Source organism: Bubalus kerabau, chromosome 1, assembly GCF_029407905.1.
Source record: "Bubalus kerabau isolate K-KA32 ecotype Philippines breed swamp buffalo chromosome 1, PCC_UOA_SB_1v2, whole genome shotgun sequence".
Taxonomy (NCBI): domain Eukaryota; kingdom Metazoa; phylum Chordata; class Mammalia; order Artiodactyla; family Bovidae; genus Bubalus; species Bubalus kerabau.
This window is the reverse complement of record NC_073624.1, coordinates 182,812,960-182,839,750: the sequence shown is the minus strand read 5'-3', so window position 1 is coordinate 182,839,750 and position 26,791 is coordinate 182,812,960. Positions and strand designations below refer to the sequence as shown.

The following is a 26,791-nucleotide window of genomic DNA, read 5'->3' as shown; positions in this document are numbered from 1 at the left end:
TTTTGGCTGGGAGGCTCGCAAGATCTTAGTTCCATGACCAGGGATTGAATCCAGGCCCCCTGCAATGAAAGCACTTATCCCTAACCACTGGATAACCAGGGAATTCCCAGAAACTGTATGTCTTTAGATAACAAAGTTTTCCAGAGATAAAAATATTTCTCTTGAGGGGAGGTTAAATCAGGTGAATATAAAAGTTCAGCAGAGGATGAGATGGTTGGGTGGCATTACCAACTCAATGGACATGAGTTTGAGCAAGCTCTGGGAGATGGTGAAGGGCAGGGAAGCCTGGCATGCTGCAGTCCATGGGGTCGAAAAGAGTTGGACAGGGCTGAGCGACTGAACACCACCACCACCACCACCACCTAGAATCAAAGTAGAAGAATAGGGAGGTTGAAAGGCTTGGAGACTATGGTTGAGAAACTGGAAGAAGTAGGAGGGGATGTTAGTGAAGCCTTGTGACATCACACTTCCAGGTGTATTGTTTTGTCATACTAAAGCGAAAGGTATTTGGAGTCAGGATGTAAAGGAATACTAGAGAAAGCTGAACAGAGACCTACTACTGTGAAGTAATGCTGATTTCAGAAGTAAAGAAGCCAGAATGGCAGGTGGGTTGGGGGGCCACAGGAAATGCAGGCACATGATACAATTTATAACCCTTAATTTTTTTTTTTTACAAAATAATTCCCCTTATCATTATTTTTTTAAAGAGGAGAGGAGTGTTTCAGAGATTAGTACAAGGAATGAGTAAGCTCTTGACTATGAAATCTGCAACAATAGGTCATAGTGCCTCTAATTCTTTGAGATTGTTGTTGTTTAGTTGATAAGTCACGTCTGACTCTTTTGCGATCCCATGGACTATAGCCCACCAGGCCCTTCTGACCATGCGATTTCCCAGGCAAGAATTCTGGAGTGGGTTGCCAAAACTGTGCAATTGCAGAGGCATTGTGGGGTTTATATTGATTCATATGGGTCTATAATCTTTCTTTCCCCCACATCTGTAGATGAGAAGCCAGTTATTGAGAAAAGTAAATCAGAAAACTAAACTAATTAGTGAGTTGGAGAAACATGAGTGGAGGGTCTTTAAGGGAAGCCAACATAAATTAGTATATTAGGACATCAGAGCCTGAGAGATTAAAGAAGGGAAAAAAAATCTTTCAGGTGTGAACCTAATAGTGGCTCTTCATTGAGTCAAAAGTTCCCATCTAAATAGGTTAGTGGGGATGAAGAACTGAGAAAGATGTGTTGAGTATTAAGGGTCCCAGAGAGACAGGCAAGGTTGGGAGAAAAAGAGGGAGTGGGAGAGAACGTGGAAACATATAGTTGGTAAATCCCACCATTGAGAACTTTTTATTGCTCCAAGAAAGGTTCATGGAAGACTGAGAGAAATTAATTGGTGGAGAATATGTCTCAAGTGTCTTAAAAAACTGGATGTTTGATGGCAACTCACAAGTAGAGTTATTTTACCTTGCTGACCCAAGGGTTATCTGTAATGTAAGTTTTAAACATTTTCATACCCCCTTGGTGTATGTGTGTGGCATAATATCTTGACATGCAAATAAAGTTTGGGGTGGGGGTTCCATTCTATATCTGCAGAGTGACTATGACAATAGGATAACGGGTTCTGTGGATACCAGTAAGCCTACTTTTCCAGTTGCTCTTGTCTCCCCAGTGGGCTCCGGAACAAAGTAGCCACGGTGGCAGGGATGAAAGTTATGCACGGGCTCAGCAAAAACCTACTACCTCGGGACTTCTCTAGTGGTCCAGTGGTTAAGCATGTGGTTAAGATTCTGTCTTGTAATGCAGGCAACAGAGTTTCAATCACTGATTGGGTAACCAAGATCCCACATGGGAATATTCAACTAAGCCACGCCCCTAGGCCTGGTCGCGTCCCAGCTCCGCCCCACAGGCCTAGTCAACGAAGCCCCGCCACGGGCTTGGTCCTGTTCCAGCGTCATCCAACGCCAAGTCCTCGGCTGACCCGGCTCCAAGACCCACTCTTGTCTCTTCCTGGAGGAAACTAACACTTGTCCGCTTGCTGCTGGAAGCTGCCACCGCCCTCCCCAATTTCCCAGCTCCCGAGACCCCGCCCCTTACGCTGTACGTGGCTCAGAAACCGGAAGCAGCAGCACGCTTCTGCGCTTGCGCGAGCGGGAGGCCTTGTCTTCTTGCATCTCCCATCCAGTTCGACCCAGCCGGCCTCAAGTCTGGTGCTCGGGAGGAGGAGAACTCGGCCTTGGGATCTGTGGTCAAAAGGCTGCCGCTTGGGCTCCCCGCCGCTCCCGGGGTCTGTAGCAGCCGCGGCTGGTCCCAAACTCACTGAATCAGGAACTCTGTGAGGGTCCAGCAGTCGGGGTGAATCAGCTGCAGGCAAGAGTTGAGGAGCTATTCTCGTACTTAATCGGCCTCCAAAAGCATCCTCTGCTGTCTTTCCGGAAAGGAAAAGCATCCTTGCCATTCGGGTCACGGGGACGTGAACCTCAACCTAGTCTCTGAGCGGGTCTGTGGATTTCGGTTTGTTCGGTGAGTGCGAGGTGACGTTCGCTTAACTCCGTCTGCATCTCTCCCTTCCAGGTGCAAGAGATACATTTTAACCTGTGATTTCTTTTTCTCTGTTTGTGGGAGTTAGTTTGTTACATTGTATTCAGCTACATACTAGTGAACTGATTACTTAGTATCTTTTTAACCCCTGTTTGCCGGTTGCCGCTCTGAAGGTTGGTCAATTATCCATAGTTTTTTTTTAAAAATTTCACACCGGAGGTGTGATCATATGCCAGTTTTAGCGTTTTCTTTTTTATTCCTTGTATCTTATATTTTTGTTTTATTTAGTGCATTTGCCAGGACTTTCAGTTCAATGTAGAAAAGCATATAAATTGCATCCTTGCCTTGTTCCTGATCCCAGAGGGAATTGTCATTTCATTATTAAATAGGATGTTTGCTATAGGTGTTTGTAGATAATATATATATTTTCTAATTAAAGCCTATTTCCTTCTAGTCCTAGTGGGTTAAATTATTATCATCAATGGGTATTGATAGAGATCAGTCACTATTTTGTATTGCAGGGGATAAATCATATGATCTTTTTCTATTGATGTGAATTATATTTATCGTTTTAACCATATAAATCATTTTAACCACCCATCATTCCTAGGAGGAAATGAACTTAGTTTGTGATTGCTATCTTCATTATTACTTCCTGGACTGTACTTAATATTTTAATATTTTGCCCTTGTGTATACGAATGAGGTCTTTCATATATATGTATGTGTGTGTGTGTACATGTACATAAATACACATATATTTGAGTTTTGAGTCCCTTTCTGGTCTTGGAAATACACAGGAAAACACCAACTCAACAACAAAAAAATGGAATTATGAATCCTTTACTTGTTTGGTGAACCTGTCTGTAAATTCTATAGGTTCTGTTTCCTTTGTAGGTATGTTCTAAACCGCTGTTTTTTGTTTTTTTTTTTTCTTTAATGACTGGATGTAAACAGGTTTTGTGCTTATAGTTTTATTTTGTTAACTTTTTTCACTTTATTTTTTTTAATTGAAGTATGGTTGATTTACAATGTTGTGTTAATTTCTGCTCTGCAGCAAAATGACTTATACATGTATACACATTCTTTGTTTATATAGTATATTCTTTTTCATTATAGTCTATCCCAGGATATTGAATATAATTCCCTTTGCTATGCAATAGGACTTTGTTCGGAGAAGGCAATGGCGCCCCACTCCAGTACTCTTGCCTGGAAAATCCCATGGATGGAGGAGCCTGGTGGCCTGCAGTCCATGGGGTCGCTGAGGGTCGGACACGACTGAGCGACTTCACTTTCACTTTTCACTTTCATGCATTGGAGAAGGAAATGGCAACCCACTCCAGTGTTCTTGCCTGGAGAATCCCAGGGATGGGGGAGCCTGGTGGGCTGCCGTCTGTGGGGTCGCACAGAGTCGGACACGACTGAAGCGACTTAGCAGCAGCAGCAGCAGGACTTTGTTGTTTATCCATTCTATAGTTTGCATCTACTAATTCCAGACTCCTAGTCCATCCCTGTCCTATCTCCTCTCCCCTTTGGTAACCACAAATCTGTTCTCTCTATCTGTTGAGTCTTTTTCCATTTTGTAGATTGGCTTGTTTGTGCTACATTTTAGATTCCGCATATAAGTGATATCATATGGTATTTGTCTTTCACTTTCTGACTTACTTCACTTAGTGCAATAATTTCTGGCTGTACCCATGTTGCTGCAAATAGCATATTCCTTTCTTTTTTTTAATGTCTGAGTAGTGTTCCATTTTATATATGTACCACATCTTCTTTATTCATTCCTCCTCTGATGGATATTTAGGTTGTTTACCTGACTTCACTGTTGTGAATAGTTTTGCTTTGAACATAGGGATGCATGTAGCTTTTTGAATTGCTTTACTCCAGATATATGCCCGGGAGTGGGGTTTTTGCATCAACGGTAGTTTTGTGTTTAGTTTTTTAAGGAACCTTACATACTGTTCTCCACAATGGTTGTACCAGTTTACATTCCTACCAACAGGTAGTAGGGTTCCCTTTTTTCCATGGAAGAGAGTGTGTTCTAATTTCTTTGATTTACATGCAGCTTTCCAGCTTTCCCAGCATCACTTGCTGAAGAGATTGTCTTTTACCCATTGTATATTCTTGCCTCCTTTGTTGATGATTAATTGACCATAGGAGTATGGGTTTGTTTCTGGGCTCTCTATTCTGTTCCATTGATCTGTATGCCTGTTTTGTGTGTGTGTGTGTGTGTGTGTGTGTGTGTGTGTGTAAATATCACACTGTTTTGATTACTATAGTTTTGTAGTATTGTCTGAAGCCTGGGACGGTTATGTCTTTTGCTTCATTCTTTTTCCTCAGGATTGCTTTGGCAATTCTGGGTCTTTTATGATTTCATATAAATTTTAGTATTATTTGTTCTAGTTCTGTGAAAAATGTCATGGGTAATTTGATAAGGATGGCAATAAATCTGTAGGTTGCTTTGGGTAGTATTGCCATTTTAGCTTTTCTGATTCTGTTTTAAGTTTTTAAAAATATCAAATAACAAATATCAAAATATCAAATAATTTATGCACAACTGACCCTCAAACAATTGCATGGGTTGGGGTACCAACCCTCCAGCAGTGGAAAATCTGAGTTTAACTCATAGTCAGCCCTCAGTGTCCAAGGATTCAACCAATGGCCCATCCTGTAGTATCTGCAGTATTTAATAGTGAAAAAAAAATCTGCATATAAGTGAACACATGCATTTCAAACCTATGTTGTTCAAGGGTTAGGGTTAGTGGTGGTGGTTTAGTCACTAAGTCGTGTCTGACTCTTGTGACCCCATGGACTGTAGCCTGCCAGGCTCCTCTGTCCATGGGATTCTCCAGGCAAGAGTACTGGAGTGGGTTTCCATTTCCTTCTCCAAAAGATATCATTAATTTTGTCATATATATATATTTACACCTTTATGTGGTTCTTTTTCTGCCATTATACGTCAATGGTTAACCTATCATTACTAATTTTTATCATTACTAATATAGGAATTCATATTTATAAATACAATTAACCCTTGAACAACATAGATTTGAAATGCATGTGTTCACTTATATGCAGATTTTTTTTTTCCCACTATTAAATACTGCAGATACTACAGAATGGGCCATTGGTTGAATCCTTGGATACTGAAGGCTGACTATGAGTTAAACTCAGATTTTCTACTGCTGGAGGGTTGGTACCCCAACTCATGAAATTGTTTGAGGCTCAGTTGTGCATAAATATATGTGCCACACCAGCCATTGATTTTTTGTGTTATTTGAAACAGTTCTATTTATTTATTCTTAAAAAGTTATTTTTGGCTGCACTGGGTCTCCATTGCCAAGCATGGGTTTTCTTTAGTTGTGGTGAGTAGGGGCTACTCTTCTCTGCAGTGCGTGGGCTTCTCATAGTGTTGGCTTCTCATTGCAGAGCACAGACTCTAGGTGCGCAGGCGTCGGTAGCTGCAGCAGGGAGCATAGTAGTTGCAGTGTGAGGGCCCTAGAGTGCTGGCTCAGTAGTTGTGGTGCACAGCTTAGTTGCCCTGTGGCATTTACACTCTTTCTGGACTAGGGATCAAACCCCTGTCCCCGGGAGATTCTTAACCACTGGGCCACCAGGGAAGTCCTAAAACAGTTGTTTTAATTTCCTGCTTCTACCCTGTCACATAAGTGGTCCTGACTTGCTAAAGGTAAATGTGTATGTATCTCCTTATCCCTATAATGTGATATATTTTTATATAGCATATACCATCACCTGATAATATTCTGTTAATTTACTGGTCCTCCTTAAAACAATTATAAGACCCAAGCACTTTAGGATTTTTCTGTTTTGTTCAGTGCTGTGTCTCCTACGACTGCACATAGTTGGACAGGGCAGATATTACCTAAATAAATATGAGATGAAGGAGCAGGAGGTACGGACCTTAAGGGGAGCATCCTTGTTGAAGACATAGGGCTTAGTCAAGAGAAGGAGCTCAAGGGCAGGAATAGAGATGCAAATGTAGAGAATGGACTTGTGGATACAGTGGATGAAGAAGATGGTGGGGTGAATTGCGAGAGTAGCATTGACATATGTATGCTACCATGTGTACAGCAGATAGTAGAAAGCTGCTGTATAGCACAGGGAGCTCAGCTTGCTGCTGTGTTACAACCTAGAGGGGTGGGATGGACATGGATGAGAGGGAGACTTAAGAGGGAGGGAATATAATGTAATTTGTTGTATAGAAGAAACCAGCATAACATTGTAAAGCATTTGTTGTTCGGTAAACTAGTGAAAGTGAAAGTCGCTCAATCGTGTCCGACTCTTTGCGACCCCATGGACTATACAGTCCATGGAATTCTTCAGGCCAGAATACTGGAGTGGGTAGCCGTTTCCTTCTCCAGGGCATCTTCCCATCCCAGGGATGGAACCCAGGTCTCCCCTGCATTGCAGACAGATCTTTACCAGCTGAACTACCAGGGAAGCATTCAGTCGCTAAGTCGTGTCCAACTCTTTGAAACCTCATGAACTGCAGCATGCCAGGCTTCCCTGTCCCTCATCATCTCCCGGAGTTTGCTCAAACTCATGTCCATTGAGTCAGTGATGCCATCCAGCTGACATCCATCTTCTGTCATCCCCTTCTCCTCTTGCCCTCAATCTTTCTCAGCCTCAGAGTCTTTTCCAATGAGTTGGTTCTTTGCAGCAGAAGGCCAAAGTATCGAAGGTTCAGCATCAGTCCTTCCAATGAGTATTCAGGGTTGATTTCCTTTAGGATTGACTGGTTTGATCTTCCTGTCCAAGGGACTCTGAAAAGTCTTCCCTCCAATTAAAAATAAATAAAAAAAGAGAAGACGCTCAAAGATAAAACAGTTGAAGGGAATACTTTATTTGTTTACTCTCCATAGTGTGCCCGACAGCATTCTAGGCTAGACCCCAGTAGTGTTAGGGCATAAGGGCCTCACTGACAACTAAATTATAAGGTATATGTTCAGAAACACACTCTTGGGCATTTAGCTTTGAAGGTAAATACACCTGGATACACACCCTCCCTTAGCTTTCTAATTGGATAACATTGAGCACATGTCTAAGTGACTTAAGTTTCTACTGGCTCTACAGTACATATTTGGTCCACTGAAGTGAGAGAGATTGCTGTGTTTTCATTATTCGAAATTCATGCACTAGTGCTGTGGATGCCACTGTCAGAGATGACACATATGCCAACTTCACTTCAGGTGTTCTTGTTATTCTGTGACTATATCTCCTGTACAGGCAAAATTTAACATGAGGTGTCTTCTCTGCCATCTGCATGTAAAATTCAGTCAGTTGTGCTGTTTCTCAAAAACCAGGTTTTGGAGACCCTGCAGCCCTTGGAGGGGGAAGATCTCATAGTCAGAGATTGAGTAGTAATACGTGTTGGCCTGCCAGGCAGTGCAGAAATAAATATTGGGTCTGGAACCCCTGGAGATCTGGCATACAAGTCACACTTTCCTTTAAGATGGAATGTATATTCTTACTACTGAAGGCATTCTCTTATATTTTTAATGTTTTCATTATCATGGGCAGATTGACAGCCAAATTTTTTTAGACTCCAGCTGACTCACTTAAAAAATGGACTCTTAAACTTTTTTTTTTTTTTAATGATCTACAAGAGTGAGAGGACTGTTTCTAGCTCTGGAGGAGATAAAATTGCTCCAACTTAAAAAAAAAACACACCTTTTTATTTTGTATTGGGGTGTAGCTAATTAACAATGTTGTGATAGTTTCAGGTGAGCAACTAAGACACTCAGCCATACATATATATGTATCCATTCTTCCCTAAACTCTCCTCCCATCCAGGCCCTCCACATAACATTGAACAGAGTTCCATGTGCTACACAGTAGGCCCTTGTTTGTTATCCACTTTAAATATAGGAGTGTGTACATGTCCATTCTAAACTCCCTAACTATCCCTTTCCCTTATCCTTCCCCCTGGCAACCATAAGCTCCTTCTCTATGTCTGTGAGTCTTGTTCTGTTTTGTAAGTAAGTTACTATTATTATTTTTTTTCTTGCTCCATTTTCTCACAAGATCAATGTGTATTTGCTTGGGTGTGCAGGGTCTTTGCATGTGTGTGTGTGTGTTTTGAGGAGAATGATCACTCATAACAGATGTGCTGCCAAATCCACAGTCTTGATTGTGGAGACTGTGGGGACACCCAGATTCTCATGTCTTCTTTCTCCTGTCTCAGCTGTGACATCTCAATACTCTGTCTTTCTTCATGAAGGGAACATGGAGGAAGAGAGAACAGCTGCTGAGTTACAGAAAAATGTGATACAGGTAAGTAAGAGCTAATAATTCTCCAAAACAATATTTCAATTCCATCAGCTTATCTATGTCCTAAATTTAGAGCAGAGATCAACAACCTATTCCTACATTGGGTCACATAGTAAGCATTTTAGGCCATAGTTTCTATTTTACTCAGTTCTGGTATTTTATTGTTTTTTGTTTGTTTGTTTTGGGCAGCTTGTGGGATCTTATTTCCCTGACCAGGGATTGAACCTGTGCCCTCAGCAGTGAAAGCATGGAGTCCTAACCACTGGACTGCCAGGGATTTCCCATCAGTTCTGCTATTTTAGTGTGAAAGCAGCCATATACAGTGTATAAATAAACGTTTTATTGTGTTCCAGTAGAACTTTACTTATATAAACAGGTGATAGGCTGATTTTAGTTCATGTTCTATAATTTACTGCTCCTGGGCCTAGAGTGTAAGAAAATATGACTGTGGGCCTGGGTTGAATGTTGTGCTTCTTGCTGACTTCTGGGCTCCAGGTGTATGGGGGGAAAAAGAAAAAGAAAAGGTCCTTGTGCCTTGGGGATTTAAACCTCATCCAAATTTTATAGTGTTTTGTGTTGTGCTGATTCCTATGGTGGGGAATAAGGAAGCAGGTGAACTTGTTCCTGTAACAAGGATTTTTTTTTTAATAGGTTTTTTTTTTTTTTTTTTTTTTTGTTACAATAGTTTTTCTATTTTACAGTAGAATGTTTTGTTACAGTTGTTTTTTCTGTTTTCTGTTTTGGTTTTTTGGCCCTAAGGCATGTGGGATCTTAGCCCCTCAACCAAGGATTGAACCCACATCCCCTGCATTGGAAGGCACAGTCTTAAGCCCTGAACCTCCAGGGAAGTCCCTCTAACAAGAGATTTTTGCTTCTTTCAATGTGGAAATTGTCATTTCATTTTTAGAGCATTTCTCTTATTTCTGCAATATGTTCTGGATGTTCTTGATTATTGTAAGAGTGGAACTGGTCACCATCAAACAGTGGAAAGATAAATTTAGTGTTTCAAAAATGTTGTTAAATCTATGAGACAGAATTTGATCAGTCAGGATGCTTAGATAGAACGAGAAAGATCTGATGACTGAATCCTAGGGTAGATATTTGGGAGAAAAGAATCTTCTGAACTTCCTGTGAGTTGATTCTCAGTTCCCCAGTAGTGTCAGCCTCATTCAGCCTCCCTGCTGGGGGAGTTGGTACCTTTCTGAACAAAGTATGTGGAATGTTTTAGGACACAGTGATCTTCGAGGATGTGGCTGTGGACTTTACCCAAGAGGAGTGGGCTCTGCTGAATCTCGCTCAGAGAAACCTCTACAGAGATGTGATGCTGGAAAACTTCCGGAACCTGGCCTCATTAGGTAAGGATGGTAACATTCCTCCAACATTCTGTTATTTAGAAAACAGCTTTATCTTATAAATTGCCCTTGTTCTAGGATTTGGGTTGAGAAACTGGAATAAATTGTTAAATAAGACAGACATGGTCACTGACCCCAAGGAGCTTATAGTCTAGTAGCTTCACCATGAAAATAAATACGTGTATTGTTAAAGTATTTCAGCAATATAAAACAAACAAAAGAATTAATGAAAATTTCCTTACCCATTTTGCCACTGGCACTGAATGCAGAGTTTTCATTTTCTCAGGGTTGTAAAGTTTTCATTTTCTCTCAGAGTACTGAAAGCATTATTTTTCTTCATTCAGTCATTCTTTCATTCTTTAAGCATTTTTTTTTGAGGATGAATTTGTATCAAACCCTTTTGAATATATACTATAGACAATAAGATGTCATTGTATTCAAAATGCTTCAGTAATGGAGAAGATAAATATGAAATTAACATGACAAAAAGGAAGAAAATAAACATATATATTGAACCTGCTTTTCCTTTTTCTTGTGGTCAGAATCCTCAAGGAGGCTTATTAAGTGTGTATGGTGTGGGCACAGGCTTCAGGGGTCACTTTGGGGGACAGGGAGAAAATTGGTGGTTTGGGACCTTTTGAGAATTTTACTGCTATTAATTCCCTGTACCCAAAGACCACCAGTTTAACAAGTTGGGTTTATTCCTTGGAGCAGTGAGGGAGAAACACATGTCATGGGGAGCAATGCAGTGTGTTAGAAAGTAAATATTATAGGATTTATATACTTAGGTCAAATGATTTGGGGGTAGGTCTATGACAACAGGCTGTTCTGTTTTCCTAGGCCTTTCATAACAAAGTGCCACCAACTGGGTAGCTAGGAACAACAGAAACTTATTCTTTTACTTAAAAAAAAAACTTCCTCTACCTCTACTCCCCAGTCTTATTCTGTAGCTAGGCAACTATTTTATTTATTTAGGTTGTGCTAGGTCTTTGCTGCACTTGGACTTTCTCTAGTTGCAGTGAGTGGGGCTACTCTTTGTTGGGGGTGCATGGGCTTCCCACCGTGGTGGCTTCTGTTGTCGGGGAGCCCAGGCTTTAGGTGCGAGGGCTTTGGTAGTTAGTTGTAGGGTGTGAGGGCTTCAGTAGTTGTGGTGCATGGGCTTAGTTGCTCCATGGCATGTGGAATCTTCCTGCATCAGGGATCGAACCTGTGTCTCCTGCCTTGGCAGACATCTTCTGTACCACCTGTACTACCAGGGAAGTGTGAAATTTACTCTTCTAAATTAAAGAGATTGGAAGTCTGAAATCAAGGTGTCATGATCCTTCTGAAGGCTCAGGAAAAATCCCTCCTTGTCTCTTCCTAGCTTTTGGTTGTTGCTGGCAGTCCTTGGTTGCTAGCCACATCACTCTAATCTCTGCCTCCATCTTCATAGGGCCTTTGTCCTTTGTCTCTACATCTTTCTGTCCTTGTAAGGACACCAGTCATTGCATTTAGGGCTTACCCTAGTCGAGTATAACTTTATGTTAACTTGATTACATCTGCAAATATCTATTTCCAAATAAAGTAAATGTTCTGAATTCTGGGTGGACATGGATTTTCTTTTTTCCAGTACACTCTATTTTTTCTTAGAGCAGTTTATAGGCTCACAGCAAAATTAACTGGCAAGTACAAAGATGTCCCATAAATGCACTGCCTTCTGCCAGAGTAGTATATTTATTACAGTTGAGGAACCTATATTGACACATCATTATTACGGTAAATCGCAAGTTTATATTAGTGGTCACTTTTGTTGTACTTTGTTACAGTTTAGATAAATATGTGATGACATTTCCACCATTATGGGCTTCCCTGGTGGCTCAGTAGTAAAGAATCCTCCTGACAATGCAGCAGATGTGCAGTTTGGATCCCTGGGTTGGGAAGATCCTCTGGAGTAAGAAATGGCAATCCACTCCAGGGTTCTTGCCTGGGAAATCCCATAGACAAAGGAGTCTGGTGGGCTATAGTCCATGGGGTCATGAAAGAGTAGGACACAACTGATCAACTAAACAACAAGCATCCACCATTATAGTATCAGAGAGTAATTTCACTACTCCTAAAAATCTTTTATCCCCTTCCACCCCAATTTATCTCTCCTTCCCTCCCAACTCCTGGCAGCCACTGATCTTTTTACTGTTCTCATAGTTTTGCCTTTTCCAGAATGTCATGTAGTTGGGATCACACAGTATATAGCCTTTTCAGGTTGACTTTTTTCACTTACTAATATGTATTTAATGTTCTTCCATCTCTTCATGGCTTGATGGCTGATTTCTTCTTAGTGCTGAGTAATATTTTGTTGTCTGGATGTGCAATACCAGTCTGTTTATCCATTCACTCACTGAAGAAGACCTTGATTGCTTCCAAGTTTTGGCAATTATGAGTAAAACTGCTATAAACATCCACATGAAGGTTTTTGTGTAGATGTGTTTTTAACTCCTTTTGGTAACTTCCAGAGAGTATGATTGCTTGCTTATATGGCTAAGAGTATGTTTAATTTGGTACGAAACTGCTTTGTATTCCAAAGCAGCTGTACCATTTTGCATTCCCACCAGCTCCATATCCTCACCAGGACTTGGCCATTCTTTTAGGTATGTAGTGGTGTCTCATTGTTTTGATTTGCATTTTCCTTATGACATGTAATGTGGAACATCTTTTTTTTCATATGCTTATTTGGCATCTATGTATCTTCTTGGTAAGGCATCTGTTAAAGTCTTAGGCCCATTAAAAAAAAAAAAACAAAATTTTTTTTATTGAAGTGTAGTTGGTTTACATTGTTGTGTTTAATGTCTGCTGTATAGCAAAATGACTCAGTTATACATATATATATTCTTCTTCATATTCTTTTGGAGAAGGAAATGGGAACCCACTCCAGTATTCTTGCCTGAAGAATTCCATGAACAGAGGAACTTGGCAGGATATAGTCCATGGGATCGCAAAGAGTCAGACACGACTGAACAACTCACACTTTTCATTTTCTTTTCCATAATGATTTATCACAGGATATTAAATATATTTCCCTGTGCTATACAGTAGGACCTTGTTGTTTATTTATTCTATATATAATCGTTTGCATCTGCTAATCCCACACTCCCAATCCATCCCTTGCCCTTGACAACCACAAGTCTGTTCTCTGTGTCTGCCAGTCTGTTTTTGTTTTGTAGATATGTTCCATTTGTGTCATATTTTAGATTCCACATATTAAGTGAGATCATACGGTATTTGTCTTTCTCTTTTTGACTTACTTCACTTAGTATGATAATCTCTAGGTCAATCCATGTTGCTGCAAATGGCATTATTTAATTCTTTTTAATGGCTGAGTAATATTCCACTGTATATGTATACTGCATCTTCATTATCCATTCATCTGTTGATGGACATTTGGGTTGTTTCCATGTCTTGGCTATTGTAATAAATAGTGCTGGTTTGAACGTTGGGGTGTATGTATCTTTTAGAATTATAGTTTTGTCTGGGTATATGCACAGGAGTGGGATTGCTGGATCATATGGCAACTGTACTTTTTGTTTCTTGAGGAACCTCCATACTATTTTCCATAGTAACTGCACAAGTTACATTCCCACCAACAATGTAGGTGGTTATTCAGCTGCTAAGTCATATCTCACTTTTTGTGACCCCATGGACAGCAGCACACCAGGCTTCACTACCTTCACTATCTCCTGGATAGTGTAGGAGTGTTTCCTTTTCTCCATACCCTCTCCAGTGTTTGTTATTTGTAGACTTTTTAAAATTAATTAATCTTTTATTGAAGGATAATTGCTTTACAGAATTTTGTTGTTTTCTGTCAAACCTCAACATGAATCAGCCATAGGTATACATGTATCCCCTCCCTTTTGAACCTCCCTCCCATCTCCCTCCCCATCCCACCCCTGTAGGTTGATACAGAGCCCCTGTTTGAGTTTCCTGAGCCATATAGCAAATTCCTGTTGGCTGTCTATTTTACATATGGTAATGTAAGTTTCCATGTTACTCTTGGCATACATATTTGTAGACTTTTTAATAATCACCATTCTGACTGGTGTGAGGTGGAACCTCGTTGTTTTGATTTGCATTTCTCTAATAATTAGTGACGATGAACATCTTTTCATGTGCCTGTTGGCCATTTGTATGTCTTCTTTAAGAGAGAAATGTCTAGGTCTTCTGCATGTTTTTCAATTTTGTTGTTGTTATTGAATTGTTTGAGTTAAGGAGCTTAATTTTGGAAATTAAGCTCTTGTCAGTTGCATCATTTGCAAATATTTTCTCTCAGTCTGTAGGTTGTCTTTTTGCTTTGTTTATGGTTTCCTTTGCTGTGCAAAAGCTTGTAAGTTTGACTCAGTCCCTTTTGTTTATTTTTGCTTTTCTCTCTCTTGCCTTGGGAGACTGACCTAAGAAAACATTGGTATGATTTATGTCAAAGAGTATTTTGCCTGTGTTCTCTTATAGGAATTTTATGGTGTCTTGTCTTTTAAGCCATTTTGAGTATAGTTTTGTGTATGATGTGAGGGTGTGTTGTTGTTTCCTTGATACACATGCAGCTGTCTAGAGTTCCCAACGTCACTTGCTGAAGAGACTTTTTCTCCATTGTATATTCTTACTTTGGCCTATTAAAAAAAAAATCAAGTTATTTTCTTATTGTTGAGTTTTAAGACTTCTGTGTATATTTTGGATAATAGTTCTTTATCACACATGTCTTTTGCAAATATTTTCTCCAAGTATGTGGCATGTCTTTTCATTTTCTTGACAGTGTTTTACTCAGAGCAAAATTTTTAATTTTAATGAAGACCAGCTTGTCAGTTCTTTCTTCCATGAATTGTGCTTTTCAGGTTACCTATTGGCTTTAAAAATAAAAAGTTATTTTATCAACAAAAAAATAGTTTACTTGGGAATAGTAGGGGAATTGCAATTTGAGATAAGAAAGCTATAACAAAACCCATTGGCAAGTCCACAGAACAACGGAGAAGAATGTAATTTTGTAGAGAAAAATGAGGAAATTGGGAAAGGTTGTTTTGGATGAAAGTCCACTGGATAAAGGTGAGAGTTCAGGGTGATGATGGCTGAGTTGCTGGAGTAGTGATTTCTGATAGGAGATGTGATGTACATCTTTTCCTGTTAGGATTATAATTGGTGATTCTTGTTGGGGTCTCTGATGAACAATTCTCCCTGTAATTAATGTTGTAAAGAATTAGATGAAAACTTCCTCTTCTGGCCTCTCAACTCCATTTTAGTGAAGTTTTCCTTGATTAATTTTCACATATCTAACAAAGCACTAGATCTTAGGGCATCTACATTTTTTCCCAGTTATCTTTTAGGAATCCCATAGTTTTACGTTTTACATTTAGATTTGTGATCCATTTTGAGCTAATCTTTTACTCTCTGTTGATGGACCCCAATTATCCCAAAGCCCTGTGTGCCTCCCTGTGTATTTTGAGTTAATTTTTTGCAAGTCTATGTCAAGATTTTTTTTAAAATGTACCTTAATGTCTAGTAGTTGTTTTAGCACCATTTGTTGGAAAGACTTATTTTTTTCTCTATTGTATTGCCTTTGAGCCTTTGTCAAAGATAAGTTGACTATATTTATGTGGGTCTATTTCTAGACTCTCTATTCTGTTCCATTGGTCTATTTAGGTATGAATTTTTGAGGGCCACTGTCACCTCAGTTCACAGGTGTTCATTTTAGATTGGATGCTGACAGAAAGCAGGGGAAATTCTAGTAATACTTTGTCCCTAGGCTAAATCATGAAGTAGCCTTATTTTGTTTCATTTTATCACCATATTAGAGTAACCTTGTCTAAGATTGGTATTCAGAGATTATTTATCTTCAACAGGAGAACAACATATCCTGCCTGTGAGTATTGGACCAGCTTCTAATAATATCGAGGTCTATGTGTGAATATCAGATCAGTTCTATTCATCAGACTGCCCTGTCCCCTTAAAAGATAATTAGATATTTTTTTTGCAGTTAAATTCACAGTTGTGAAACAGTTCACCTCAGATTGGGACTTGAACCCATGTGCCAGAGTTTGAACTCATGTGCCAGGACTCAAACTTGGCCACAATCCAGTTTGGGACTTGAACTCATGAGGCTGGAACTTCAGCCTGGCCAAAACCCGTGGTCTTCCAACTGAGATCACATACCTGGTTTCTGGACTTAATGATGGTCAGATTCTTTGTATCTCAGTCTGAAAGGAACAGCAAGAAGCAAACTGATAGGCAAAAAGTAGATTTATTAGTATAAGATGCTTGTAAGAGATGTAAGTGGATAGGTGAGGGAGCCCTGCACTGAGGATTAAGTGGGCTATAATTTTATTGTCAAAGGAAAGTAGGGGAGGGGAAAGGACTGCCTTCTTTGAGTTGATTTCAGGCTTACATCACTAGCTCCTCCTTTGTATCAGGCACAAGAATGTCTGACCCTGTGTGGTCAAACTAGAATTGTCATGTATGGATGAATGCTCAGTCCTGTCTGACTCTTTGAGATCCCATAGACTATAGCTCACCAGACTCCCCTGTCTCTGGAATTTTCCAAGTAAGAATAGTGGAGTGGGTTGCCATTTTCTACTTCAGAGGATCTTCCCAGTGTAGGTGTCGAACCTGTGAATCCTGCTTTGGCAGGCAGAGTTTTGACCACTGGTACCACATTGTCATAGCACTTATTCAAATCAGTAGAAGGGTGGTGACATTCTTATTTCACCTAATGACCTGGGGCATATCTTTTGCGTTTATAAATTGCATTATAGTTAAACAAGCCTGCTTTGTTCCACCACGGTCTAATAGCTTTTTGAGCATCATTAACTTCCACAGTGTACATCATGAGAAATGCTGGGCTGGAAGAAGCACAAGCTGAAATCAAGATTGCCGGGAGAAATATCAGTAACCTCAGATATGCAGATGACACCACCCTTATGGCAGAAAGTGAAGAGGAACTAAAAAAGCCTCTTGATAAAAGTGAAAGAGGAGAGTGAAAAAGTTGGCTTAAAGCTCAACATTCAGAAAACTAAGATCATGGCATCCGGTCCCATCACTTCATGGGAAATAGATGGGGAAACAGTAGAAACAGTGTCAGACTTTATTTTTGGGGGCTCTAAAATCACTGCAGATGGTGATTACAGCCATGAAATTAAAAGACGCTTACTCCTTGGAAGGAAAGTTATGACCAACCTAGATACTGTATTGAAAAGCAGAGATATTACTTTGCCAACAAAGATCCATCTAGTCAAGGCTATGGTTTTTCCAGTGATCATGTATGGATGTGAGTGTTGGACTGTGAAGAAAGCTGAGCGCCGAAGAATTGATGCTTTTGAACTGTGTTGTTGGAGAAGACTCTTGAGAGTCCCTTGGACTGCAAGGAGATCCAACCAGTCCATTCTGAAGGAGATCAGCCCTGGGATTTCTTTGGAAGGAATGATGCTAAAGCTGAAACTCCAGTACTTTGGTCACCTCATGCGAAGAGTTGACTCATTGGAAAAGACTCTGATGCTGGGAGGGATTGGGGGCAGGAGGAGAAGGGGATGACAGAGGCTGAGATGGCTGGATGGCATCACCGACTCAATGGACCTGAGTTTGAGTGAACTCTGGGAGCTGGTGATGGACAGGGAGGCCTGGCGTGTTGGGATTCAAGGGGTCGCAAAGAGTCAGACACAACTGAGCGACTGAACTGAACTGAACTTCCACTGGTCTCTTAAAGTTCCCTAGGTTTCCCTCGTTATCTATAATCCACTACTGGGACTTCTGCATAACTATCCTGTATAACTATCCTATTCTATCCCTATCACTTGCTTTAAAGTATCAGAAGAGCAGTTTTTGTTCTGTTTCATAGAAATATTTGTGGTAACTCATTGTTTTCCCTCATGATATACCTTTTTATGTGAAGAGGGTATCTACTACACAAACCGTATCTGATCTTACAGTGGAAATAAGAGGAGGACCTAGAGACAGTGGAGAGAAGACTATCTCTCCAAGGGGAGCATCAGTAAGCAAGAATACTTGATGTAGTTGGGGGATATTACATTTGGAAAAAATAACATAAAATCAAAATGAAGCTTTGTTTTGTCTGAGGAAGCTGAGCTTCCACAGATATCTTAGATTACTATTTTATTTATTTAAAAAATTTTTATTTTTTTTACTGTGCTGGATCTTCGTTACTTTGCATGGGCTTTTCTCTAGTTGCAGAGAGTGGGGACTGCCCTCTAGTTGCAGTGCTTGGGCTTAGTATTTGCATCTTGTGGGCTCGAAGCTGTGGGCTTAGTAGTTACAGCACACTGGCTTAGTTGCTCTGTGGCATGTGGAATCTTCCTGGACCAGGGATTGAACCAGTGTCCCCACATTGGCAAGTGGATTCTTATCCACTGTGCCACCAGAGAAGTCCTTGATTACTATTTTGACTTTTCTTCAGTCCTCTCACCTGTTCCTTGTTCTTGGGAAAGACCACATTTTGTCTTTGTAATGTACTATTTGGTCATGTGTGTTTTATTCCATTTCTTTTTGTTTTGTTCTCCTAGTAATATCTCATTTATGCTACCATCAGTTTCCATCTTAATGGGATTATTTCCTAGTCACTTTACTATTTCGACCGTGTGCTTATTACCAAAGTCCTGAACCAGCCGTACTGCCAAAGTCCTTTGCTCATGGGTACCTTTGCTACTTTGTTTCAGGTTTCGAGATTCAACTTAAAATTAATGAATCAGTTGCTCCACAAGATACTTATGGAAAAATATCCAATGAACAGGATGTAGTAGGATTCAAAAAGAGTGATTCCTCATTGTCCATTTTACATAAAATCTGGGAATACCATGATATTGATTATCAGAACAAAAACCACAAGAGAAGTTTGAGGTAAGTGTCATTCATATAAGAGAAAAGCAGTGCCTCAGGAAAGAATCTTAAAATATCACAGAATTAAAAAAAGAAAAATCTAAAACTTAGTCAAAAATTGTAATTTCATAAAGACTTTTCATAAGATATTTTTTTCACAAGTGAGACTTGAGCCCTTCCATGTTTGACACATAAATCATTGAGCAACCATCATAAAAATCTCATAAGTCAAAAACTCAGTCATAATATTGTCTGTCTTAGAGCACTATGTGAGTACTTTCATCTTATCATTGGACAGGGCAGAAAAACACATATAGTCACTGAAAATGGTAAAAATTTACTTGCCACTAATAATGTGCTTTTTATTTTTGAAAGAATTCATGGGGTTGAGAACATCTATGAACATAATGAAGAAAATCAGTGTGGCCAAATCGTCAGCCAAATTTCACACCTTAATATACTCAAGAGAACTACTGAAGTAAGAGCCTATGAGTGCCATGTGTGTAAAAAGGCCTTCATAGATCATTTATCCCTGAAGAATCACATTAGGTCTCACACTGGTAGCAAACCCTATCAGTGTAAGGAATGTGGGAAAGCTTTCCATTTTTTTGCTTGTTTTAAAAAGCATATGAAAACTCCCACTGAAGAGAAACCCTACGAATGTAAGGAATGTACCAAAGCCTTCAGTTGTTCTTCCTTCTTTCGGGCACATATGAAGATTCATGCAGGAAAGACAAGTTGCGAATGCAGGGAATGTGGGAAAACCTTTAGCTGTTCTTCATCCCTCACAGAACACAAAAGAATTCACAGTGGAGATAAGCCTTATGAATGTAAGGAGTGTGGGAAAGCCTTTAGCTGTTCCTCCTCACTCTCCAAACACAAAAGAATTCACAGTGGAGATAAGCCATATGAGTGTAAGGAGTGTGGGAAGGCCTTCAGTTCCTCCTCTCACCTTATCATACATATAAGAATCCATACTGGAGAAAAGCCTTATGAATGTCAAGAGTGTGGGAAAGCCTTCAGTGAGTCCTCGAAGCTCACTGTACATGTTAGAACACATACAGGCGAGAAACCCTATAAATGTAAGGAATGTGGGAAAGCCTACAACTGTCCATCCTCCTTGAGCATCCACATGAGAAAACACACAGGGGAAAAGCCCTATGAATGCCTAGAATGTGGGAAAGCCTTCTATCTTCCCACTTCCCTGAATACACATGTGAAAAATCAGAGTAGAGAGAAACCCTATGAATGTAAAGAATGTGGAAAAGCCTTCAGTTGCCCTTCGTCCTTTCGAGCACACGTGAGAGATCACACTGGAAAGGCGCAGTATGAATGTAAGGAATGTGGGAAAGCCTTCAGTCGTTCCTCATCCCTCACTGAACACTTAAGAACTCATAGCGGAGAAAAGCCTTATGAATGTAAGGAATGTGGGAAAGCCTTCATCAGTTCATCCCACCTGACGGTACATATAAGAACTCACACTGGAGAGAAACCTTATGAATGTAAGAAATGTGGAAAAGCCTTCATTTACCCCTCAGCTCTTAGGATCCACATGAGAACACACACTGGGGAGAAACCCTATGAATGTAAGGAATGTGGGAAAGCCTTTCGCCATTCTTCATACCTGACTGTCCATACAAGGATGCACACTGGAGAGAAACCCTTTGAATGTCTGGAATGTGGGAAAGCTTTCAGTTGTCCTTCATCCTTTCGAAGACATGTAAGAAGCCACACTGGTGAGAAGCCCTATGAATGTAAGGAATGTGGGAAAGCCTTTGTTTGTCCCGCTTACTTTCGAAGACATGTGAAAACTCACACTAGAGAAAATGTATGAAGTAAGGAATGAGGGAATGTCTTTAATGCTTTTTCAAAGCTTAAGGAGTGTGTGAGATCTCACACTGTGGAGACACCCTATTTTGGAAAAACCCATAACTGAGAGAAACTCTGTGTATGTAAATCATGTGGTAATACCTCCATGACCATCACTTATTGTGTTCTAAGAAAATTCATACTCAAAACAAAGATCAGTGCCTCATCCTTAAAGTGGGCTACTGCTGGCTCATTGATTTCCAGTTTAATTTTCTGATATGAATGTTTAAGGTGATAAATTTCCTCTAATACCTTTCAGCTCTAGCCACATATGTTTTATTATGAGGTGCTTTTATTTTGGTTCAGATGTAAATGTTATTTCTATTACAGAGTTTTCTGGACCCATCAGGCATTTAAAGTATATATTTTTTATATGTAGGCATGAGTGATCTTTTATTATTATTATTATCAGTTACTAATTAATTCTCTTTGTTCCCTAAGTGTGCAGTCATTGTAGTATTGACATTCTAGTATTTGTAGTTTCTTTGGTAAATGGTAGTTTCATTTTGATCTAGTATGGTGGAAACTGGAAATTGCCTACCCACTATTCCCCCCAACCCTGCCTCTTTTTTTTTTTTTTCAAAAACATTATTAGTTTTTACCATTAAAAGCTTTCCCTGTCTAATAACTAATCCAGTGGAAATCAATAAGTGCAAAAGCCTTGATAGAAGACTCTCATCTGTTATGGTATTTTTGTATTTTGTTCTTTATCCTTGCTTATGACTGGGAATTGGACCCAATGTTTTGAACGTTTATAAAAGAGACCTTGCAACAGGAAAGCTACAAGTAAAGTTGGTTGGGCTGTCTTATTTTGTGGTACTTTGGACATGGCTGGGACTGCATTTCCCAGAGTCAGTTCTTTATCTAGTTCCAGGTTTGAGTTGTCTAAAATAAGAGTTTGTGTGAGAATTGGAAGGCAGAGGGAAGAAACCATTATTCTGAGTTTGTGGGGGCAATGAGACAGGGAGACAGATGCATGGGGGCTTGGCAAGCTTCAGTTTCCAGCTTTTTTCCTAATTATTGGACTCGCTGATCAATACTGGCTCAAAGCAGAACACAAAATGCTTGACTTTCATTATCTCAGAGGCAGCCATTCCATAGACATCTCCATAAATTTCTCCATCATGGCCATACACAGCTTCTTGGATTTTTCTGGCAAATTCTTGCATTGTAATTTTGCTGATATTACAGCCCCTCTGGCACATCTGTTGACTGCATAGAGTTGGCTCCAGTTTGGTTCAGGGTTGTTGTCATCTACATGGTCCAAAGTGTGCTAATCTTAAGTGTACAGCTTGATGAAATTTTACACTACATACTGTAACAAACAGAACTTTCCCAGGATTTCAGAAAGTTCAGTCATCTGCCTTCTCAATAATTGCTCTGGGGACTTTCCTGGTGGTCCAGTGGCTAAGAATCTGCCTGCCAGTGCAGGGGGCTGGGGTTTGATCCCTGGTCAGGGAACTAGATCTCACATGCCACAACTAAAGATCCTGCATACTGCAACTAAGACTTAGTGCAGCCAAAAAAAAAAAAAAAATTAAATAAATAAATAAAATAAAATGTGTTGCTCTACAATTTTGGCTTTGATTATAATTTATTAAGTTTGCTTGTTCTCGATCTTCATGTAAATGTTAAGATACAATATGTACAGTTATATATTTGGCTTCTTTTTTCAATGTCTAATTTGCCTCTTAATTGCTATTTTGGCAGACTATGAACTTATGTCTCTTGTTACATGCTTTGAATATAAGAATGAAATTACTGAATCATAGAATAGACTTTATGTAGGTATTCCAGTTTTTCAAAAGGAATTCTACTTATAATCCTAAAAGCAATGAATGAAGGTCCTAACTGTTCCACATGCCTGATTAGCACTTTCTAATTTTAGCTGTTCAACACAGAATGTACTATTATCTTGTCTCTGGTTTTAATTTGCATTTATCTGATATGTAACAATGGTGAATACTTTTTTTATATGCTTATTGATTATTTGGATATCTGTTTTTTTTTTTTTTTTTGGGCTGTGTGACTTGCAGGTTCTTAGTTCCCTGACCAGAGATTGAACCTGGGCCATGATAGTGAAAGCCTGGAATCCTAACCACTAGGCAACCAGGAAACTCCCTGGATATCTTCTTTCTGGGAGATACCTGTTAAAGCACTTCACCCATTTTTGGTTCCTTTTCTGTTTGAAAGGTTTCCTATGGTTGTGTGTGTGTGTGCTCAGTTGATCAGTCATGTCCAGTTCTTTGCAACCCCAGGGACTGTAACCTTTAGTCCCCTGTGTCCATGGAATTCTCCAGGCAAGAATACTGGAGTGAGTAGCTGTTCCCTTCTCCAGGGGATCTTACTGACCAGAGATAAACCCCAGGTCTCCTACAATGCAGGTGAATTCTTTGCTATCTGAGCTACCAGGGGAGTCAGGTAAGCCCTGACTATAGTTAGATCTTGAGAATTCATCTTCTATCTGGCAGTTTGCATCCTTTGATCAATATCTCCCCATTTTCCCAATCTCTAGTCCCTGGAGAAACTGGTTGCATGAAATCAAGATTAAATTGTGTAGAGTCCACAGAGATAAGAAAAGAGATCTATACCTGTGGCAGTGAATGTAGGAGCATGTGAGAATACATAGCTGAGATCTAAAAATATTACAGAAAATCGTAATTTTTATTGGCCCCATTTTAAAACTAAGAAACTGACATTTCAATAGGCTGGGTAACAAAGTTTTTAGAAACAGGTATTAATAGTTTCAGCTACAATTCATACTTAGAGTTACAAGTTGATTCAAAAGAGGAAATATGGACTTCACTTTCATGAGAGGACTGTAAAAGAATTTGGGAGCCATGTCTTAAAATTGCCGCCTTTGTGCCTGATCAGTCACTCAGTCATGTCCAGCTCTTTGTGACCCCATGGACTGTAGCCCACCAAGCTCCTCTGTCCATGGGATTTCCCAGGCAAGAATACTACAGTGGGTTGCCATTTCCTTCTCCAGGGGACCTTCTGAGCCAGGGATTGAACCCACATCTCCTGTGTCTCCTGCATTGGCAGGAGGATTCTTTTGCACTACACGACCTGGGAAGCCCTTCCTCTGGTTACTTATCCTTTTTAAATGTATGTATATGTCTCTATCTAGTTACATACATATACATAAAACATCTGTTGTATATTATATATATGTAAATTATGTATACTATATATACCTGTATTGCAGGTATATACTATATATAAACTGTATTGCAGATAATTTTTCCCAGTCTCTGGCTTGTCTTCATTCTTTTCATTTTTGTAAACTATAAAGAGAATTAAATAGTTTGATTACAGAAAAATCTTTGGGTATAACTAATTGCAGAGATGGCTGGGTCCTAGAGCTAAAAAGATGTTGTCTGGATGAATTCTGTCTCCATTCCTTGACTGTGCATCTTTCTGTATTAACTATTCTTCCTGGTGGGCTCTCTCTCCACAGTGGCCCTCAGAAGATCCAAGCTGCTTTCTTTCCAGGTGACGTGTTAGGGAGAAGAGAGTGATTATCATTGTGACCAATTCCAATATGCCTGTTACAGTTCAATCTGATTGGCTTTCTTGCCAACTGTTATCAATTCATTGTGGCCAGAGAAATACGATTCTTTGGTTGGTTTAGGACTGGCTTCTCACTGAATCTTGTTGTTCAGTTGCTAAGTTATGTCAGAATCTTTGTGACCCAGTGGACTGAAGCACACCAGCCTTCCCTGTCCTTCACTATCTCCCAGAGTTTGCTCAAACTCATGTCCATTAAGTTGGTGATGCCGTCTAACCATCTCATTCTCTGTCACCCCCTTCTCCTCCTGCCCTCAATCTTCCCCATCATCAGGGTGTTTTCCAATGAATTGGCTCTCTGCATCTGGTGGTCAAAGTATTGGAACTTCAGTTTCAGTAATGGTCCTTCCAATGAATATTCATGATGTATATGGTGAAGGGAGAAGGAACTTCAGTTTCAGTAATGGTCCTTCCAATGAATATTCATGATGTATATGGTGAAGGGAGAAGGCAGCAGGGGCAGATAGGGTATAGTAATAAATGTAATAATAACATTAGCCAACACAATATGCTTACTCTGATCTTAGCAGTGGGAGGGAACTATGAAGTCTGTTGACTATGAAGTCAGCCAGCCATAGTTCAAGAAATCTTTCAGAAAGGTTTGATTATATTACCATCTCTTTTGATTGCTGAAGATGATTTCTCAGTCTTTACATAATTTTGCAATATTTTTAGATACTTGGTAGCAAGAGCCTTCCAACCTTTTTATTCAAGATTGTCATGCCTTCTCTATTTCTCACTTGATTCTATATTAATTTTAGGATCTCCTTAGCAATTTTCACAAATCTTTTGGGACTCTGCTTGGAATTGCATTGACTTTATAGAATAACGTGAATAAAATTAATGTTTTACAACACTAAGTCTTCCAATTGATGAGCCTAATATAATTGTTCATTTATCTAGGTCTTTTGTATCTAGGTCTTATTGTAGAGGTCTTGAATAACTTTATTTCTAGGCTTGTGGTATGTTTTCCTTTGTAAATATTTTAATTTAATTTTTGATTTTGGAGGCTAGCACATAGAATTGCAGTTTTTTTTTGTACATTGATCTTTTATTCATGACATTTATAAATTCAATTATTTATTCAAATGGTTTATGAGTTATTTTGGATTTTCGTTGTATACAATCTTGTGAACACCAATAAAAGAAAGTCTTACTTGATTTCTAAATTTTACCCTTTCTTTTTCTTCTTTATAGTAATAAATAGAAATGATGAAACTGAACATCTTTGCATTCTTCCTGATCTTAGGGGAAAATGTTCCATATTTTGCCATTAAGTATAATAATAGTTATAAGTTTTTCATAGATAACTTTTAAAAATTAAAGGAATTCTGTTCTACTATCTATTCCTCAATTGTGAAGATGTTTTTGAAAAAATACCTTGTAACTTAAAAAAATCTTTTTTTAATATAAATTTATTTATTTTAATTGGAGGTTAGTTACTTTACAATATTGTATTGGTTTTGCCATACATCAACATGAATCTGGAGGATAATTGCGTTACAACATTGTGTTGGTTTCTGCTGTACAATAACATAAATCATCCGTAATCAGCCATAAATGTGTGTGTGTGTGTGTATATATATATAGGAAGAGTTTTTAAAATCATTAATGGATAATGGATTTTATCTAGTGCCTTTTCTATGTCAGGGTCTTTAAAAATCATTCCTTGGTCTCTTAATGTGGAGAATTACTACATTCCTTGCTTTTCAAGTGGTAAGATAACATGTATTCCTGGAATAAACCATACTTGGGAATGTTATAGATTAGCTTATTAACCTATTCATTTTGCTATATTCAAAATGCTATTTAAAAAAATTATTTCTGTGTCTGTGTTAATGAGGTTTGTCTTGTAATTTCTTTTATGTCAGTATGCTTTGTATCAGGTTCATGCTGCCTCATAAAAGTTGGAAACTGTTCTGAAGACTTTATATGAAATCTGAACTATCTATTATCTATTCCTTATATGTTTGGAAAAATTCACCAGGGAATCTATATTTGGGTTTTCTTGACAGGAAACTTGTAAAATAGTTTTACTTGTGAATTTGTGTGTGTGTGTGTGTAATGCTCAGTTGTGTCCAACTCTTTGCAACCCCATGGACTGTAGCCTGCCAGGTGCCACTGTTCATGGAATTTTCCAGGAAGAATACTGGAGTGGGTTGCTATTTCCTACTCCAGTGGTGATTTATATTGAATGTATAAATAGACAAAGATTATTTAAAATTTGTATTTGTTTTGCTATATTGTATCTGTCTATTCCATAACTTTCCACATTTGTTGGTCTAAAGTTATTAATAAAATCCTATAATTTATTTTTAATGTCTAAAA

At 39.1% G+C, this 26,791-nt stretch overlaps 1 protein-coding gene across 3 annotated transcripts; it reads left to right on the top strand.

Moving 5' to 3' along the window:
- Window positions 1–954: 954 nt before the first annotated feature.
- Window positions 955–26,791, top strand: ZNF699 (zinc finger protein 699). 3 transcript variants are annotated; one of them, XM_055543925.1, is made up of 6 exons: window positions 956–1,491; window positions 1,804–2,520; window positions 8,782–8,834; window positions 10,060–10,186; window positions 18,865–19,045; window positions 19,400–26,791. In XM_055543925.1, the coding sequence occupies exons 3-6, from the start codon at window positions 8,787–8,789 to the stop codon at window positions 20,856–20,858; spliced, it is 1,815 nt and encodes a 604-aa protein (XP_055399900.1). In that variant the 5' UTR covers window positions 956–1,491; window positions 1,804–2,520; window positions 8,782–8,786; the 3' UTR covers window positions 20,859–26,791. The 3 variants fall into 3 exon arrangements, with proteins under 3 accessions (XP_055399906.1, XP_055399900.1, XP_055399890.1); XM_055543931.1 differs by having other exon boundaries at window positions 955–2,520; window positions 8,746–8,834; XM_055543915.1 differs by having other exon boundaries at window positions 956–2,520.

Bases quoted from the DNA above. Each gene is read 5' to 3' on its own strand.
- ZNF699 (XM_055543931.1), top strand. From the start codon at position 8,787: ATGGAGGAAGAGAGAACAGCTGCTGAGTTACAGAAAAATGTGATACAG. The intron at 10,187-18,864 runs GTAAGGATGGTA...ACTTTGTTTCAG, and splicing joins CCGGAACCTGGCCTCATTAG to GTTTCGAGATTCAACTTAAA. The intron at 19,046-19,399 runs GTAAGTGTCATT...TATTTTTGAAAG, and splicing joins AACCACAAGAGAAGTTTGAG to AATTCATGGGGTTGAGAACA.